The 18,627-nt window shown below is 41.7% G+C and overlaps 1 protein-coding gene across 8 annotated transcripts in view; it reads left to right on the top strand.

Annotated features, from left to right (window-relative positions):
- Nucleotides 1–18,627, top strand: part of ACSS3 (acyl-CoA synthetase short chain family member 3) — a 65,098-nt gene that overhangs the window by 17,446 nt on the left and 29,025 nt on the right. For 7 of the 8 annotated variants that reach the window (XM_083573354.1, XM_083573352.1, XM_083573353.1 and 4 more), the window contains exons 4-9: nt 2,334–2,468; nt 2,797–2,937; nt 4,851–4,931; nt 5,504–5,599; nt 7,394–7,545; nt 10,035–10,138. In XM_083573354.1, the coding sequence (XP_083429480.1) occupies nt 2,334–2,468; nt 2,797–2,937; nt 4,851–4,931; nt 5,504–5,599; nt 7,394–7,545; nt 10,035–10,138 (709 nt within the window). The remainder of the gene's footprint in view (nt 1–2,333; nt 2,469–2,796; nt 2,938–4,850; nt 4,932–5,503; nt 5,600–7,393; nt 7,546–10,034; nt 10,139–18,627) is intronic. The other variant, XM_083573355.1, reaches the window with a different exon arrangement.

The following is an 18,627-nucleotide window of genomic DNA, read 5'->3' on the forward strand; positions in this document are numbered from 1 at the left end:
ACAAGTGACTGCTTTTCAGTCAACGTTTGCCAGCTTATGGCTGACTTTGCTCTGGCTAATTCTTGCTTTTCTCTTACTGATATGGTGTTTGCAAGTGATACCAGTGTAAGGAGAGGAATGAAGGGAAACAAACCTCCTTTCAGGCATTGCAGGAGAATAAATCTCCTCAGCATCAGTTACAGGACTTCATTTACACTATTTCTGCTGCCTCTTTCTTTCCTTGTTCATAATTATTTGTTCAAATTCTTTAGTCACGGTGCTCGTTTTAAAGAGGTGAGTACACATTCACTCTTGCTAATAAAAATAATTATTTTCCCATTCTGCTCCAGAGTAGCACACACATCATATCAGTTTTCCGGTGGTTTATCTTGAATTTTAAATAGCTATGGGAATATCACAAAAGCCCACCCTAGATCATTGTTAGTCTTGTCAGGTTATTGGAAGTCTAAAAGGCGAACAGTGATTAAAGATGTGGAATTGAAGTGTAGGTTTTTCTTTTATCTGTTGCAATACACTGAACAGGCTGTCATGTGTCTTTAGTTTTATGTGACTATGGTTAAGAAATGCCTCCCTTTAATAGTTTTTTTTAAAAAAAATAAAAAGGGTATAGTGTTTAAAGGAATCCTTGAAATTTTCCAGTTGATGGGGATAATGAAATTTTGGCAGTAAAATGCAAGTACTTGGAACCATTCCACCAATAATGTTGATTACCTTTTCTATAAAAAGGGAATACATGATAATTCTTTATTTTCAAATTGGAAAAGTTTTGGCATAAATAGGCAGACAGTTTCTCATTGTAGTTCTGTGGAATTTTTTTTTGACAAAATGACACATTCTCCAGTCTTCAAAGACATGCAGTCTCTGCTTGCTGCCAGTAAAGGAGAGTGTCAGGCACACAGTGGTCAAGCAAACTGCTCCTCACTTGTCATCATGCCCTTCTGTTTCTAATGGGAATTTGCTCACTTGCCCCTTCTCCAGAAAGTAGGTCAAGCACTCTTTCCCCACAAGTGCAACCAACAGCTGGCCACTTGGGGGGAATGGATTGAAGACACAGAGGAACCAAGATGGCAGCTCACCTCATCCTTTTCTAAACCCGCTATTTCGATGAAATCCACTAGGTGGTGAGGTTCAGTCTTGACACCTCTTTGTAATGTTTCATGAGTGGTTAAAAAGAGAGAGAAAGAGAAAGTACAAAACTTCTCCCAGCTATTTCTCTTTCTCTTTCTCAACAGCCTCTTTAGTCATCACAGGTTATTTGTACATCTTTCATAGCACAAACACTTCAGAAACTTATATTTACGTGGGGCAGAGGTTATAAAACAAATACATTTTCTTTATATGTATTTACATAGGTTATAAAACAAATATATTTTCTTTATATGTATTTACATAGGTTATAAAACAAATATATTTTAAAGCTTCCCTCCTCCTTCCCACTTCAAGGAAATGTTTTCAAGGAAATGCATACTGAACTTTCATTTTAATAGTCACCCGGTGTCCATGTAAAATAATTTATTCTCTTAACAAGAAAGAAATGTCTACACACAAATGGTATATCAGGTTTTCACATTTGATAGATAGAAGAAGCAGTGTGAAGTGTGGTGTATCCGTGTATTAGTGGTGAGCTTGTGGTTTTAGGACTGGGTAAGGCAGGGACGTGGGTGGCACTGTGGTCTAAACCACTGAGCCTTGGGCTTGCCGATCAGAAGGTTGCCGGTTCGAATTCCCACAATGGGGTGAGCGCCTGTTGCTTGGTCCCAGCTCCTGCCAACCTAGCAGTTCAAAAGTACCCCCAAAGTGCAAGTAGATTAAATAGGTACTGCTCTGGCGGGAAGGTAAATGGTGTTTCCCTACACTGCTCTGGTTTCGGTGTTCCATTGCACTAGAAGCGGCTTAGTCATGCTGGCCACATGATCTGCAGTGCGGACAAACGCCGGCTCCCTTGGCCTGTAAAGCAGGCTTCCTCAACCTCGACCCTCCAGATGTTTTGAGACTACAATTCCCATCACCCCTGACCACTGGTCCTGCTAGCTAGGGATCATGGGAGTTGTAGGATGAGCGCCGCAACCCCAGAGTTGTTCGCGACTGGACTTAACTGTCAGGGGTCCCTTTACCTTTACCTTTAAGGGAGGTGTTGTTTGTATTGGATCCCAGTTCTCAGGAACAGCTTAGGGATCTGACTGGAATATGGTTATTTACAGGAATTGGAGGTGGGGCTCCTCATTCCCTAGCCTAATCTCAAAGTAACTTGTGAAACAACCCAAAGACCCATGATGATATTGCCCGTTTCGAAAATAATATTTTAACTGATAAAGCTCTCTCTCTTCTTTTAGCCCAAACTGGTTGTAACGGCAACTTTTGGAATAGAACCTGGAAGAAAAGTCGAATACATACCACTTTTAGAGAAAGCGTTGGAGATGATAGAGCACCAACCTGACAAAGTTCTGGTTTATAGCCGCCCTAACATGGTAGAGTTACAGCAAATACTTTGACACACTTTCTTGGACTATTCCCTTCCTTCTCTGACTTCATAATTTCCCTGAATATTTAATTGGAACATTTCATTTTTACGATACTTAAGTAACACTTATTTTTCTCTGTGGCAAAACCTCTATTGCTTTACTTGTTTAAAGCTTATAATTTTGTAAGTTTCAGTACAGCTGCTAAAAGTCATGTGGTAGAGAAATCAGGCATATATTTGGTGCTCCACAAGGAACAGCTAATTATTTCTGAGCCTTTCTTCTTGTTGTTAAATCCAGTTTAAATGGTTGCAGTGCTCTGTCTCTTGACACGCAGGGAGATGTTGCTCTTAAACCAGGGCGTGACCTGGACTGGCATGAAGAAATGGCGAAAGCAAAGCCATGTGACTGTGTCCCTGTCCTTTCGGACCATCCACTTTATATTCTGTATACATCAGGAACAACTGGCACCCCCAAGGTAGGCCCTGCCTTTCAGTATCTGTGACCAAATTATGCTCTATTCCACATGAGGGAGAATTTAATTAAAAGGCTGAAAATGTTTTCCCAGAGCTTAGCACTCATAAAAGATTAGTGTTGTTGGAGCTGACTTTAATCGTATTTCATTACTCCAACATCACTTTTAATGTCTGAAGCGGTGTTGTCAGTGAATATTTGAGCCACTTGGATTTTTCTTCCCAACCAAAGTATTCCCAGCCTGCTGCTGCACCTTGCAGCAGTTCACCTTGAAGATCCTAGGTAGCTCCACTGTGTCTCTGATCTTCAGATTCTCTTGATTCTCCCCAGATGACACCACACAGCTTTTTTTTTTTTTTTTTGTCCTGTGTTGTGCTGGATCAGGATAAGATCAAAGAACTAAGCTTCTGTGTCGTGATGGCATTTGGATGAAATCGATGAAGCAGATGAAATAAACCACATGAAATATATGGAATAGCGTGTGGGAAGAAGCAACATCAAAAGATAGATTCTCACACATAAACAAGAAGCAAGAGGAATGTTTACAGCAGCATATAGCTAACTTGAATAGACTAGATGAGGAAAGGGATTGCTAGCAAATGGTCCATGAGGAGAGATGGAGAATGGCCTGAGATTAGGTGTGAGGAACGTCAGGCCCAGAAGCGTAGTGCTGCCCTCCTGGCCCTCCTTTCTGGTCCTTGGGATTTTCCACAGAAGTGGCACTCAGGCTGAGGAGAGTCCCCCACCTTAAGCCTTAGTTAACAAGAAGCATCAGCAGCCGTATTTGCAAATGACTCGCACAAGTGGCTGGTGAGGCTTCTCACCATCTCATGCAGGGATCGGGGGGGGGGGGGCAGATAGTTTTATTTATTTAATTTAAGCCATTCCTATACTGCCCTTTGATTCAGAATTCCCCACTAAGGTTTACAGTAAGTAATAGGAACACCATAAACAGTGGAAGGCATTTCTGAAAGTAAACACAGCGGATGGAAAAAGTACATCAGAGACTAAAAGCTTGGGGAGCAGGGGGGTGCTTTTGCCTGGCACCTTTGAAAAGAAAAAAGAGAAAAACCTGAGCGTAAGTGCCAGGAAAACCTTGCTGGGAAGAGGACTACGAGTGAGATGCCATAGCCAAAAAGGTCTCTTTCCTCTGTGCCTACCTCTGAGGGAAGACCTTAGCCTACTGAGGAAATAAATGTGTCCGTATCCCATGAATGAAGCAGTGCCAACTTAGATGTGCAAGACACTCTGCTATGTATCTGGCTAATCGTGCTCCCTGTAGTATCCAAAGCCATATCCTGTTAAGTACCGTAATACAAAACCAGGAAAACTAGGGACAGTGTTCTAAGAAAAGGCAAGTAGTGAGTTTTACCCTCTCTGAGAAATCCCAAGTGGAGACCATGACAAGCCAGATGCGTGGATTTTCCAGCCTCTGCTGTTCTCACATGTGGACTGTGAGATCTGGAAGGGTTGAAGCAGAACTCTTCTGAAAATATCAGTATCTGAGCGTGTATGTTCTCTGTAGTATTTGGACTGAAAACTGCTAGCTTTTATTCAGTTACCTGAGGTTCAACATAAATCTTGTAATGTTCTTTATAAGTGCGTTAGGGTCAGGAGCCTTAGGTTACTGCAGTGCATCTATCAGGTTTCAGCACAATATATAGGATATAAACCAAATTGCAAAGAGCAGTCACTTTTATTTTAAAAGAACAGCATTCCACACCCCCTCATTGCAGAGATAAAATCTAAAAGTAAAGGCTATTTCTGCTCTTCTGAAGGGTTCCTAGGAGCTAAGGGGAGAGTTGCTAATTGCTTCAGAAAGTTAAATTATGGAAACAGTAATTTTCCTTATGGGATGAAGTTTCAGGGCATAATTTATTTACAAATGATCTTAATTTCACATTGCTTCTCACTTAGGGTGTTGTTCGACCAACAGGTGGCTATGCCGTTATGTTAAACTGGAGCATGTCAGCTATATACGGCCTTAAATCTAAAGAGGTAACTTCTATTGATTTATTTTTCATTTTGTAAATTGTTTCATGTGAAATATCCCAAAGTGATTTAACAATTTTTTAAAAAAGCATATTTAAAAACAATTTCAAGCGCACTGCAGAGATTCAGACTGGAATTGAAAAAGGCTTGTTGGGACAGGAAGGCATTTAGTAGGTGCCAGAAAGATAACAGAGATCATGTCTGATGTGTAACAGAAGGGTAGGTGCCACTACACTAAAGGCCTGAATCCTACATGGTATCTATAGAAGGCCTTCCCTGTGGTGCAGTGACCAGCTGGGTATATAAAGTGTGAGACAATATTTTAGCTCTCCAGGCTGTATAGGGCTTTGAACACCAGTGCCAGCACCTCCCACTACACCTGGTAGCTAATTGATAGGCAGTGTGAGTCTTTCCAGGACGGTGTCATATGGTAGCAATATTCCAATGCAATTAGCAGTCAAGCTGCAGCATTTTGCACTTGCTGCTGCTTCTGGAACAACCTCAGGGACAGCCTCACCTAGTTCATGCTTATGAAGAACTGCTTATACTTAAAAAAATAAAATCTTTCTTTCTTTTAGGTTTGGTGGGCAGCATCTGATTTAGGCTGGGTGGTTGGCCATTCCTATATCTGTTACGGACCTCTCTTGCACGGGAATACAACGGTTTTATACGAGGTGACTGTTTATTCTAATGTCTGTTATTTAATAGGCTAAATAAGCTCTCGGAGAATTCTGGGGAAAAAACAAAAAACAGAACACCAATGCATGTTTTACTGTTATGTAAGTTTAGCATGGGTTTGACATGACTGTTTTTCTGCAGAAGAACAGTGTGTGGACTGCAGAAGAACAGTGTGTGGACTGAGCTGGTTCTTAAATGGCCAGGGAAGCTCTGCCCATCCAAAGGAGGCAGAACTTGGAAAGTCACTTGCTGTCCTGGATCAGGAAGCAGCGGAAAGCCATAGCCTCCCACTATGTTAGTCAGTGAGCCTGAGGACCTTTCGTCTTCTGTGTGCTAGAGGAGGAGAATGGAAATCTTTGCTTCTGGTTATAACTAAAACCACAGCTTCCCATTGCATTCAAATCTGGGAAACTGAGGTTTGTTTAAACTGTACATACTGAGAGCCAACCTGGAATCAAGTCTTGAGTGGTAGGAGGCTTTAACTCTTTGGCACGAATAGGAGCTTTTTCCAATAGTGGGTGCATGTGGGCTATCAGGATTTTGACCGCAGCAGGTGGCAAAGAGTTAAAACCACCACCACCACCACCCATCTCCACTATGGGTTTGCAGTCTCAGCTGGGGCATTCATTCCTGCTGTTTACTTTTAAAAACCCATGCATACAATGTGCAGGAAATGTCTACTGTCGGTGCATTGGCTCGTTTTTGAACATATATTCCTGGCTTCATCTAAGGAGGCTACGTTGGACTTCACATCCATATTTGTGAAGTACCATGTTCTTGATCTTTAAGCCAGGCTTGATGCAAGCTTTGGGATGGGTGTTCAGTGATCTTTTCCCCTGGTTGTCTTCTTCCTCCCACAGCCTGGTGATTGAGTACATTAAGCTCCAATATGCAGGAGTAGTGAACTGGAAGCTGCTTGCCTGCAACAGTTGTTCTCTCAAGTGCACATTCTGTCCAGTTTCACATCCTTCTCTCCATCCTTACAATAGGAGACATATCAAGACAAAATAGCCTCTTTATTTCTAGATATCTGGAAGGAATTTGGTGTGGAAGCTCTTCATCCCATATGTGCTGTTTTACTGTGTATGGATGAGGGATGGGGAATCAACCCCACTTTCAGAGCTTTCTATGAAGTTCTGCCAGTGGTCTGAGCAGGTGCTTTCCTGTATGTTCAGACCGCAAAGTGAATGTTGCATCTAGCTAATTATGTTTGTTAGTCTCCTAGCGGAGTTCAGAGATGCAGGAAGTCACAGCTTGTTAAGGATCTGCTCCTGTAAGACAGCAAAACCCGGTGGGTCAGGCTGTTTAATCCCATATTAATTCCTTGTTGCTTTCCTTTGTTTTCGAAGAACTGTGTATAGATAGCCAAGGGAGGATTAGTTTTACTTCTCACATACCAGAACAATTCAGAGACAACTCCTTGTGAGGATAAAATGGTGTTGATGGTGTTGATGCTATATACACCCCCTTAAGTGTCTTGGAGAACAGAAATGTAAGTGAATAAATAAGAAAACATTGGTGCTGACACAGCCAAGAAATTGAAATCTTAGACACATTTCGTATCTGAACGTAGTGCATTTCTGAGCACACCATAAGATGGAACTGAGCCCTTAATGGAGCAGCAAATGGATGCTTTCCTTCTAGTTGTATAAAGGCAGTTTACCAGTTGCTTGAATACACTGCTGACAAGTTGATAACTACTGTTACATTCAGGACTCAAATCGCAAAAGACTCATGGAACACTTTTACCCAACGACAACTTTAAAAACACCTCCCAAATCTCTTTGTAGGGGAAGCCTGTGGGAACGCCAGACGCTGGAGCTTTTTTCCGCGTGCTCGCAGAGCATGGAGTCGTAGCCTTGTTTACTGCACCGACTGCAATTAGAGCAATCCGTCAACAGGACCCTGAGGCTAACTTGGGGAAACAGCACAGCCTGACAAGGTGAGTTTAGATTAAGCCAGAAGCTGTTTTTACTCACTATCGGAAATAAGCCCCAAGTGTATATCTTGAGTTCAGCCAGCTGTAAAGATGCTATAACAAATAGGTTTTGTGTGTGCATATATACTATGGCCATAAGTAAAGGTAAAGGAACCCCTGACCATTAGGTCCAGTCATGACCGACTCTGGGGTTGCGGCACTCATCTCGCTTTATTGGCCGAGGGAGCCGGTGTCCAGCTTCCGGGTCATGTGGCCAGCATGACTAAACCGCTTCTGGCAAACCAGAGCAGCACACGGAAACACCGTTTACCTTCCCGCTGTAGCGGTACCTATTTATCTACTTGCAGTTTGACGTGCTTTCGAACTGCTATTCGAACCGCCGACCTTCTGATCGGCAAGTCCTAGGCTCTGTGGTTTAACCCACAGCGCCACCTGCTCCCTATGGCCATAGGTACATACAAATGGTCAAACCATCATTGCAGTGTTTCAAGCTTGTGTTCTCCCTCCTTTCCTCCATTACTAGTTTGAGCAACCCATCATGTGTTGTGACGTATTAATAGGTCGAACTATGATTTGCACAAGCCGTGGTTTGCTGACAAAGCAGAATTGGAAATCATGACATGAAGTAGGCTTCAAATTCTAGTTTGGAGATAAAGACTTTCCAATACAATAATACCATAAAATATTTGTTATAAGAAAGAGAAAGATGTAACCAGCCATCAGAGCCTAATCTGTTTTGACCTTTTGAGCTTTTGCACTGACAAATGATCAAAATTGGTAGTTTGGCAGCCCCAGAGGTGGGTTCCGAATGGAATATATCTCAGGCTTGCTCTTAAAAATTAAAATATCCCATTATTTTACACTGAAATCTCTTTTCTCTCCCCTCCCCCATATAAACACACGCTGGATAGGGCTGCATATGATGACTCACCATCTGTTTTTTACAAAAATGTTCAGATGAGAAACCCTGCAGTCCTCAGACAATTAAAGCCTGAGGGGGAAAATGATTCAGCTGTAATTTCCAAACAATAAAGTGAAAGTGTGTTGAATGTACATTCACAAAACCTCGGCTAAATAAATCCTTGTTCACACATTATTTAGATACTCACCAATATTACACTTACCCCAAACTACTAGCCCTCATACCAGAAATTTTGTTACCCTTTATGGCAAGGGTGGGGAGTTGTAAGCCCTCCAGATGTTGGACTCCCAACTCCCCTCAGCCCCAGCCAGCATGGTCAACAGTCAGGGATCATGGGATCTTTAGTCCAGTAACATCTGGAGGGCCATAGTTTCCCCACCTGGTTTAAGGCATCACAGGCCAGCTGTTTTTAGTTATGAATGTTTGTTGTGGAATTTAGTTATTACAGATACTACAATCTGAAGAAGATATACTGGGAATTCTGGCTATGTTATTTATGACTGTACTGTTTGCTGCTTAAATAGTAATGATTCCTCAGCATCTCTGTTTACCAGAGTGGAGGTAGCTTAAAGCGTAGCTTCCAAAGTGCCAATGGGGTGACCCTGTCTTATAAATAAAGTGCTGAAGAGGCCAAAATGCTGTAGCAAGGAGAGAAGAGACCGGCTTGCATAGGTTTGAACATGCCTTTTATCACATTAAACCTAGTATGCATTGTTCTACAAACAAAAAATAAATATTTATGGGAGCTCCTCTGCATAATTCATCTGTAGCTGTTCAGTTGCTGACATAACATATTCTGTTTTATTCTGCCATTTTATGGACAGGTTTCCTATGTGTCTCCCTCCTTATAATTTGCAAGTGCCTTTTGCCATTTGCAAGACACATGCCATTGTCACTTCTCATATATCTGTCTATGGTCCTATTTATTTACTGCTTAGCTCCCAGGATTCTACCATGAAGAGTTTGTGGAAACCTCCCTATTGTATGCTCCTTTCTCTGCCCCTCTCAGAGCCTGCACTGGGGAGATCCTCCTTTTACAATGAATTTGGCACTGCAATGAATCACTGGGTAGGGCTGGTTCTACCATTAGGAAGAGTAGGGCAGTCAACTCAGGCAGCTGATATTGAATGTCCTGAAAGGGTAGCAAATGGTTAGTTATTCATTTTTAATTTTTAAACTGTGTTTTTACTCTCACAGAGAGGAGTTTGGGGGATTTTCTGCTTCCGTCACCAAATTAACTTGGCCAGTCTTGGTTCTGTGCTCTTGGGGAGGAGGTTGCTAAGTTTCTGTTTCAATTCAAGCAGAAAAAATGCCCTGTCTCAGTCGTGCCCCTGGAAGAGAACCCACTTTACGACGGATTTTTCTCAGCTAAGAAGTGTTGCAGCTATTTCTGCTAACTGCAGCACATGCTAGTCACCTCAGAGCTCTCTTCAGCCGTCTGTTAAATCAGCTTCATCAACAGGGAAAGTCCATAGCTTATTCTTCAAAGCACGCACACAACACTTACCTTAGCGTGCTTATCTTTTTTATATTGCGGAGACATGCTGAAAATAATCTTTATTTGAAACAGGTTCCGAACACTCTTTGTAGCTGGTGAACGCTGTGATGTGGATACGTTAGAATGGTGCAAGAAAATCTTCAAGGTTCCGGTTTTGGATCACTGGTGGCAAACTGGTGAGTTCTGTGCATTTACAGCCACCTTTCTGAATAAAGTTTTTGTTTTCAAGCCAATTGATATGTGGAGCTTCTTGCTCTTCTGTAAATTTCTCATTACAGCTGGGAATAGTTGGGATTCATTCCTCATTTGGCCATGGACTCCAGTGGCTGTGATTTAACTTATTCTCTTCCTAATTTCATTTGGGCCCCCTCTTACTATTTTTCTAGTTTCTGTTCTCACAAAACTGAGTTATTTGGTTTATTTTGGAACTGAGAATTATCTGACTATTCTTCCACTGGAAAAAAAAGAGACATGCATCATTCTACTTATTAAGAAAGTGAATGCAGCCCCAAATGGGGCTTGCTGGAAGCACCGACCAACTGATTGGAACTTAGCTTGCAGGGCTTTCTGTATTGCTTCTGTTTCCCCTGCAGGAAAGAAAGCAGGATTTGAAGCAGCCACCAATTAGTTGATGCTGCAAATCCCACTTTCTTTTCCCACCTGATTTGAAATCAAAACAACACTGGGAAATGAAGATACTTCACCTGACTTCATGGTGAAACCAGGTGATAGATAGGTGGGTATTCCCATTCACTTGCCAAACTGGTCTACCTGCAGGTGAAATCTGGATCCAGATTAATAATCCTAAAATGTTTAGCAAATATGTTACCCCAGTAGATAGACCTCACATTCCCATTGCTTCCTGGTGCTTTAAATTCTCTCCCAGCTGCTGTTGGTTCAAAGTTCTGTTACTGCTACACTGACTGGGCTCTGTATATTCCTCTGACTCTCATCCTTCAGTACACAAAGGAAAAGCACAGGAAAAACTGTCAATATTCCTGATAATGCCTCTTCAAATGATTAAAGGTTGGGGAAATAAAAATATATTCACTCAGTGACAAGAAGACATAAAAATAGGTGCCAGGAATGCTTCCTTGGGGAGAGAATTCTGAAAGTGGGTCACCACAACAGAAAACAGCTTCAGCCCTTTGCTCAGCAGGAGTTGCTTTTCAGCTGATGCACCTTTCTGGATTTCTCAGTGCCAATCAGCCTGCAGCAGCTGGGCCCAGTTCGTTTTCCTCCTGTCCTGAAAATTCAGCAGTTTGATCTCTTTTCCTCTGCTGAGGCAGAAGAGGCTTCCCAGGATCTCGCCAAACAATTCCAACTTTCAGTTTTGCCTCCTAGTCCCGATCCCTCCTCTCCTTCTGGTGATGATATATTGGCTGGAAGCAAATAAAGAAAGAAAAAGAACCCATTTCTCCAAGTGGTCTGCACACAGGAGCAGTGTAACGTTAGAGCCATAAACTCAGTGAAAAGAAGAATTGGCCCCCCCCACCCCGATTACTTTTGATGAAAGCGGAGCCACAATTGTAAAGGAAAAATTTGTTAGAAAATGATTTAGTAGTAGTGTCTGTGATAATTTTGCCTTCAATTCAGCTAGCATAATATATATTGGCTGCAATTCCCTACTATCTCTTGTCTGAACGATGGGCTATAATAACATCTCCAGACATATATTGCCCTGCAAAAATCCCTAGTCTAAAATTATGGGGAGCTGCTACCAGTGATGGACCAGAGGGATGACTTGGTATGACAAAGCTACCTGTGTTCCTACCAGACATGTGCTTTTCTTTCTTCTGTATTGCATAGACTCTGTAGCAAGGGCAGCTAGCATCACCATCTGTTTGTCTGTCTGCCACTTTCCCACAAAGTTGTGCCCTAGGTGGTTCACAACAGATCGGGTGAACAATTAAGTGAAACAAATATATATGAAGCAGTATCATCAGTAAATAAATACAAGCAACAACAACAAAAATCCATATAGGTTTATATAAAACAATGATTTAATTTAGCACCTTAAAACTAAGAAGGAAAGAGGCCTAACACAGAAACTATACAAATTTTTGTATGTTGCTTTCAATAATATATGCATTCACGAACACTTTACCTTAGTATATGCATTTTTGTAAACGTTACCCCAGTGAAGAACTGCTTTACAAAATTCAGAAAAGTGGGTGGCTGTGCTTTTATGGACGGTGGAGCTTCAGTTTGGGAATTATTTTTGGAAAATGTGAAATCAGTAGGTTTACCTTTGAGTACAAACTGTATTAAATTTATCCTCCATCCCTAGTGCCACCTAAGCCAGTTGTAGACTTTCAGCGTTAGCCTGTCTTCCCCATCCCTCTGAAGATCTCCCCTCCGCACTCTACCAGTCTTATTCATTATAATTGTGAGATTGGATTGTATCCATTCCACCTCACTTGTCGCTGATGCTGCATGTAAGTTAAGCATGTATCAGGAATCTCTTCAGTTCCTCTCAACTGTTTAAGCTCAATCGCTTCCTCTTGCCTCTGCCCCTCTTCCTAGCCATTATGTCATTACTCTGATTGCAGGGAAAGGAATAGCTAAATCACATTCAGACATGATTTTGATCTCAAAAGTTATTTTAAGATCCACTAGAAGAATTGGGTTGGAGGGGTCACTTTTTTCAATCTTATTTCCATAAGCGAGAGAAGCTGTAACAGCCTCTGGTTTTATATATTTCCTCTGAAAATGTTACAGGCTGCTGATGTCATTCGTGTTGCCTGGCAACACTTTTTTTTTCTAGTTCAGAGACTGGAGTCCTCATTAGGGTAAAGTAGATGGTTTTACTGATGATTTGAGAATAGGGAACTGAGAGTTAAGCTCCATGAATCTCTTTTATAGAAAGAATAATCCTTTGCAAGATTTAAGGCAGCCACAGCGGAGCCTTTGTTGCAGAGAGGGCAAGAAGCAGTTTATAAAACACTAATCCCTGCTGTAGATAATTTTTACCCAACTAAAATAGTTAGCAGCCTAATCAGTCTTTTTCATCTTTATGGTATTAGTCTGACTAAAGTAGAAACAATGTTTTCTGGACACGATTAAATTGTAAATGAGAGATGCAATTACTTTTTGTAACATCAATTTGCATCTAATGTCCACTGTGCAGCATTATAAGCATTTGCAACAGAGGAAGCTAATAAGATACTTTGATTGAATTAAAACTGGGAAACACATATTGTAATCATGTGCATGAAAAAAAAAAAGATTGTGTATTATGCAATGCATGATACATACTGGAAGTAAATAATGGGAGAGATTTCCAAGGTGATTCTTTCTCCCTTAGTCGGAGGAGAATGCTGTAGTTCTTATGCCTTTCCTTGCCTACAATGTAGCAGTTGTCTGACTGCTTGCCTCTTCCGTACATCTTCTGTGGGGCAGCGCTGGAATCATGCATGCTATGAAAGAAGGGAGCCTGGTTGACCCAGAAAGAAGAACAGGATATAAATGTACAAAATTACAGTTTGAGACTTTTTGGATTAAAAAGCAAATGGATATACAGCTTGATCATCTGTGGAGGGCTTCCATATTTTAAGGTGGAAAGTAGGGATGGGAATGGAGAAAAAAATGCCCTGTTGCCTCCCCCCACTCCTCATTTTTCCTATAAGGTTTGCTCAACTTAATTAGCAGATTCCACAGATTGGCTGATGTGGAAGGATACCGCAAAGGACCAATCAATAGGGAACAGATCCAGTCGTTCAGTTGACAGATGTTCTATTGCTTTACGCAGTGAGGCAGAAGGATGCTGCCTTCAGACCTTTAATGCTCCTGGAACATCCTCTCGCTTTTGCTTCATGGCCTTCAACTGCATCCAGCCTGCTTCAGCGAGACTTCCTGACTCCCAGGCAAACACCTGGCCTTTTGGCTCTAAGGAGCATGCACATGGCCCCTCTGCTGGAAAATGATGCACAATCAGGACCTCTTTATAAATAATGTTATCCGTCTGCGGAGATACACATGGGTCTTTGTACTGGAGATGATCTGAATATATGGTGTGCAGTGTTTTCTGCACAGCAGATAGACGGTTTGTGCAGTAGGTGTGCATATAAACTGCCAGTAATGTATGCTACATGTGACAGAAGAATCGGCCTTTCATATATTACAGCATAAAACTGCATTTTCCCCAACACAGATGACCATCTCTATGTTTGAAAAACCTTACTTGTACAATAGGGAGTTATCCTTCAGAAGGACGAATGTTTCTGCATAGTGACTAGCCTGCTCTTGTAGTGATCTTTTGATTTGTCAGTTTGTTCTGCAGGCCTTTTCTAAGGCTCCATAAAGTGAGCGACAGAAAGGGGGGCCAGAAAACCAGCCCAAGTTAAATCCTGCTTATTTCAACTAACCAGAGTGATTTAAGCAAAGTAGCTGGATCAGAACTATAGTTTTGCTTCCTTCAGGATTTCGTTGACGTCATTTTTCTCAATCTGTATAGTGGGTAACAGTATAAAACATTTTATTCCATGAGCGTTCAACAAAATTGTGCATATGCTGTAATCACGCTTGAGGGTGGCATGAGAAGGAGGCAACGGCATGTGCCACCCTGTGGGCTGGCAGGGTGTCGTGAGGAATGTGCCCCCCTAAAAACTGTGCCCGGGGTGACAGCCCACCCTGCCCACCCTGTGCCTCCGATATCTAGTAATAACACCTGTGCATACATCAGTGTTTCAGTGGTCACCAACCCCATCCCAAAGCATTTCTGTATCGGTACAGCAAGTCTTCATGCGAGGTTGGAAGTATATTCCCCCGTAAAATGACTAAATCCACAAGGAAGCGTACAGAAACAAAAAGGTCTGCCGCTGAAATGCTCTCCTGTTTTAACTGATCCGTGGAAAACTAGTTTCAGGAGCTTATGAGCCCACTAAAATTAGCACTTAAATTTATGGTACTTACTATAAAAATCATATCTGCCGTGCAGTACCCTGAGAGTAGAATTATTTCTTGCATGAGTTAGCCTCCTATTGATTTTTCACGGCTGCCATAGAAGTGGATCAGAGAGCCATAGCACTGGTACCCTCAGGTATGTTGAATACTAAAAATAGAACATTTTGTATAGCTAGCTGAAGAATATTCAGTTATAGAGTAGCTATGTTTGGATATTCTTACCATCTAGAGAATGGAATTTGTTTTTGAAAGGAAATGAAACAAAATGACATTGGAGAAGTATGTTGTTTTAGTGAATGGATAGACAGCATACTAATTTAGTCTCTCTTGGTACATTTAACCTTTATTAATATTTGGGATCTTTTGATTATTGGTTCGTGAGGAATCCTGCGAGATTTCCTGTGTATATAGCCTTTAAAAATATGACTTTCAATAATAATTTATTGCCTTTGCTGACAAAATCATTGCTTTGCAGTTGTTGTAGTGATTTTCTTGCCGTTAGCTCTCCTGATTTCTGACAGCTTGTATGTGTAACAGAATTAACTGGAGTCCACAAAGTGCTTTTTCAATAGTGATAACGAAGTTACTAATAGTTCTTTACTTGGCAGGCTTTTATCAAGGTAGATTTGGAGAGCAAGAAACCAAGTAGGCTAGAGCAGGGGGCTGTCGAAATTGCTGTGGGAACTACAAAATACCCATTTCACAGAGGAGGACCTACACATGCTTAGCTCCTTTCTCCTAAACAAAACAAAACAAAACACCCGGTCAAAACAACTACATTGGCCACTAGCCATTATGACTGTATTGTCCCTCCACTATAGGAAAATATGCTTATGTTGTGCTTATGCTTATGTTGTGCTGCAGACATCCCATAGGCAACTGACAGGCCATTATCTGAACAGGGTAGTGGACTATATGGGCATTTGGTCTAATTCAACAGGCCTATTCTGTTCTTAAAATGGGGGGGGGGGAGAGCAATGAGAAATTTACCTTTTCCTATGCCACCAGTGAAGTTGTAGCATAATTTGATTGAGACCGCTGCTGTTTTTCAGCATCATGCTGTTAATAAGTTCATTAAGGACGATTTCATCCATTCTAATCCCTCGGAATGGAATAATGGTGTCTTTTTCAGGCCACACATGATCCTTGCATCATCTGTTAGCCAAACCTGCTTTCTGCTTCAATGACAAAGTTGATATTTATCAAACATCTTAACTAAAATTACAGTAGTGCTTTATTGACGTTCACTGGGGGCCTGCTAACAGCTTGAGGGTTGTTGTTTTTTAATGACAAATATTGAAATTAATTTAGTGTGTCTTTTAATCCTGTTCTGAGTAGGCAGGATGGACTGTGATTTTGATTATGGCAATGATTTCTCATTACAAAGTTCTCATTACTTCCATGTTGTTATAAACATACAGCATGGTCGTGAAAGAGATGCACCTACAGATTTATGCCAATGGATTTGTAACCTTAGGATAAGGAATCTATATATAAATGACTAAATGCACCCTAAGTAATTAAACAAGTCGCTTTAAGACTAGAGAAGCTTGAAGCAGTAACAATGTCCATTAGGTCAAAAGGTGCTATTTTTTACTTCCCTGAAATTGGAGTGAAACTGATGATTGCTGAGACCTATTTACATGTACTGTCTTAATGTACATGTAAACTATATTAATGTTGGGCACAGCTTTCCTAACCTGGAACAAGGAGATTAAAGCAAAAGAGCTGCCACTGTGTCCAAAGCAAAGGCTGGCAGAGACTAACCATCAACATCATGTTAGTTGTGATGGGTAGAACTACAGCAATTTTAGGAGTTGCTTTATAAACCAGAAGGTTCAGCTATGTGAATTGGTAAATTTAGTCACTCAATGTAACCTTTCTATATATGTATTACAAAAGTATGCTTGACTGCCATATGTTTGCCTAAATCAGGCATCCCCAAACTTGGCCCTCCAGCTGTTTTGGAACTACAACTCCCATCATCCCTAGCTAACAGGACCAGAGGTCAGGGATGATGGGAATTGTAGTCCAAAAACAGCTGGAGGGCAGAATTTGGGGATGCCTGGCCTAAAGGCTTAAAGGAGTCCCACTGGAAACTTCTGTTGCTCAGATCACATTGAGACAAGTGTGAGCTTTCCTACCAATTTCTTGAAACCTTATGTGTTGTAGCACAGAACTTTAGTGCATGTTGCAGTTTTTTGTTTTCATCATTCTTCTTGTTCCTTAACTCTCTCCTTGAAGCTCCATGTCACCTTCTTTTGCCTTCCTCCCACTTTCCTGTTTCTTTATTCTTGTCCATGTTCCATTCCCCTCCTCTTTGGGTTTCACTTCCTTTTCATCTCTTCTTACTACTGCCTTCTCTCTCTCCCCCTTTCCATTTCTCCTTGCCATTCATTCATCCTCCTTTGATCATTTTCAAGTGCCTTTTTAAGGCCTTGTCCCTGGCTTACGTCTTCTGCCCTTTCCCACTTAAGACTCTTCAAGCTGTGGCATTAGCAGCTTCTGCTGCTCTTATCTCTCTTGTTTGAGATTCTGACCCCTTGGGCAGCTTTTCATGCAGCACTGCTGCCTTCTGAACTGGCCTCTAGTGTAGATTGCCTAAAGGAAGGATTTGGTTTTTTGAATTTCCAATTTGTCCTTGGTTCATATTCAAGGTTCTTTACTTCTTCCTGTGGTGTGTTGAGGCATGAACACGGAGGCATCTTCAAGAATGGGCAGTGGGTATGGCCTAACAACTGGAAGTTTGCAAGTAAATGGGTACAGTTGGGTGAAAATTCTGAACGACTTTAATTTTCCAGAATGATGCTATGCGATAATGGAGGAACTTACTACCTTCCAAGAGGAGGTAAAGACCTCTCCCCTAAATTTCACTGCATTGTTGCCAGCTGATTCTGACTAGTAGCTGCAGTGAATATACATCTGGGAAAGGACAAAAACCCCAAACAAATAAGCATTTAGATCAATATACAAATGGCAAAGTAATCAATTTCCAAAACCCCAGCTTATTGACAATTTGACACCTTTGGAAAAACCAGTCATGAGAGTGGAAACAAAATATTTTTTTCCCTTCCAGTAGCACCTTAGGGTAAAGGTAAAGGGACCCCTGATTATTAGTCCAGTCGTGGCTGACTCTGGGGTTGCGGCGCTCATCTCGCTTTATTGGCCGAGGGAGCCGGCGTACAGCTTCCGAGTCATGTGGCCAGCATGACTAAGCCACTTCTGGCAAACCAGAGCAGTGCACGGAAACGCCGTTTACCTTCCCGCCGGAGTGGTACCTATTTATCTACTTGCACTTTGACGTGCTTTCGAACTGCTAGGTTGGCAGGAGCAGGGACCAAGCAACGGGAGCTCACCCCGTCGCAGGGATTCGAACCGCCGACCTTCTGATCAGCAAGTCCTAGGCTCTGTGGTTTAACCCACAACGCCACCCACGTCCCTTTCATGTGCATACCAATAACAAACTTAGTTGGTCTAAGCTGCTACTGGAAGGAATTTTTTTTATTTTGTTTCGACTATGGCAGACCAACACGGCTACCTACCTGTAACTTGCCATGAGAAAGTCACAGATACTTATCAGTGTTCAGTTTGCACTTCATAAACTTAAAACCTGTCATTCAAACTTTGCTTCAGGTAGCAATTTCAATTCCCTAGTAGCTTTAGAAGTTTAATTTAAATCCTTGCATAATATTTTCTCCCCTGCCCTGCACCACCAAGAACTCCTTGTTGCAGGAGCCCTGAGAAACTGATCTTAACAGGA

This window comes from Podarcis filfolensis (genome assembly GCF_964270895.1).
Source record: "Podarcis filfolensis genome assembly, chromosome: 10".
Classification (NCBI taxonomy): Eukaryota; Metazoa; Chordata; class Lepidosauria; order Squamata; family Lacertidae; genus Podarcis; species Podarcis filfolensis.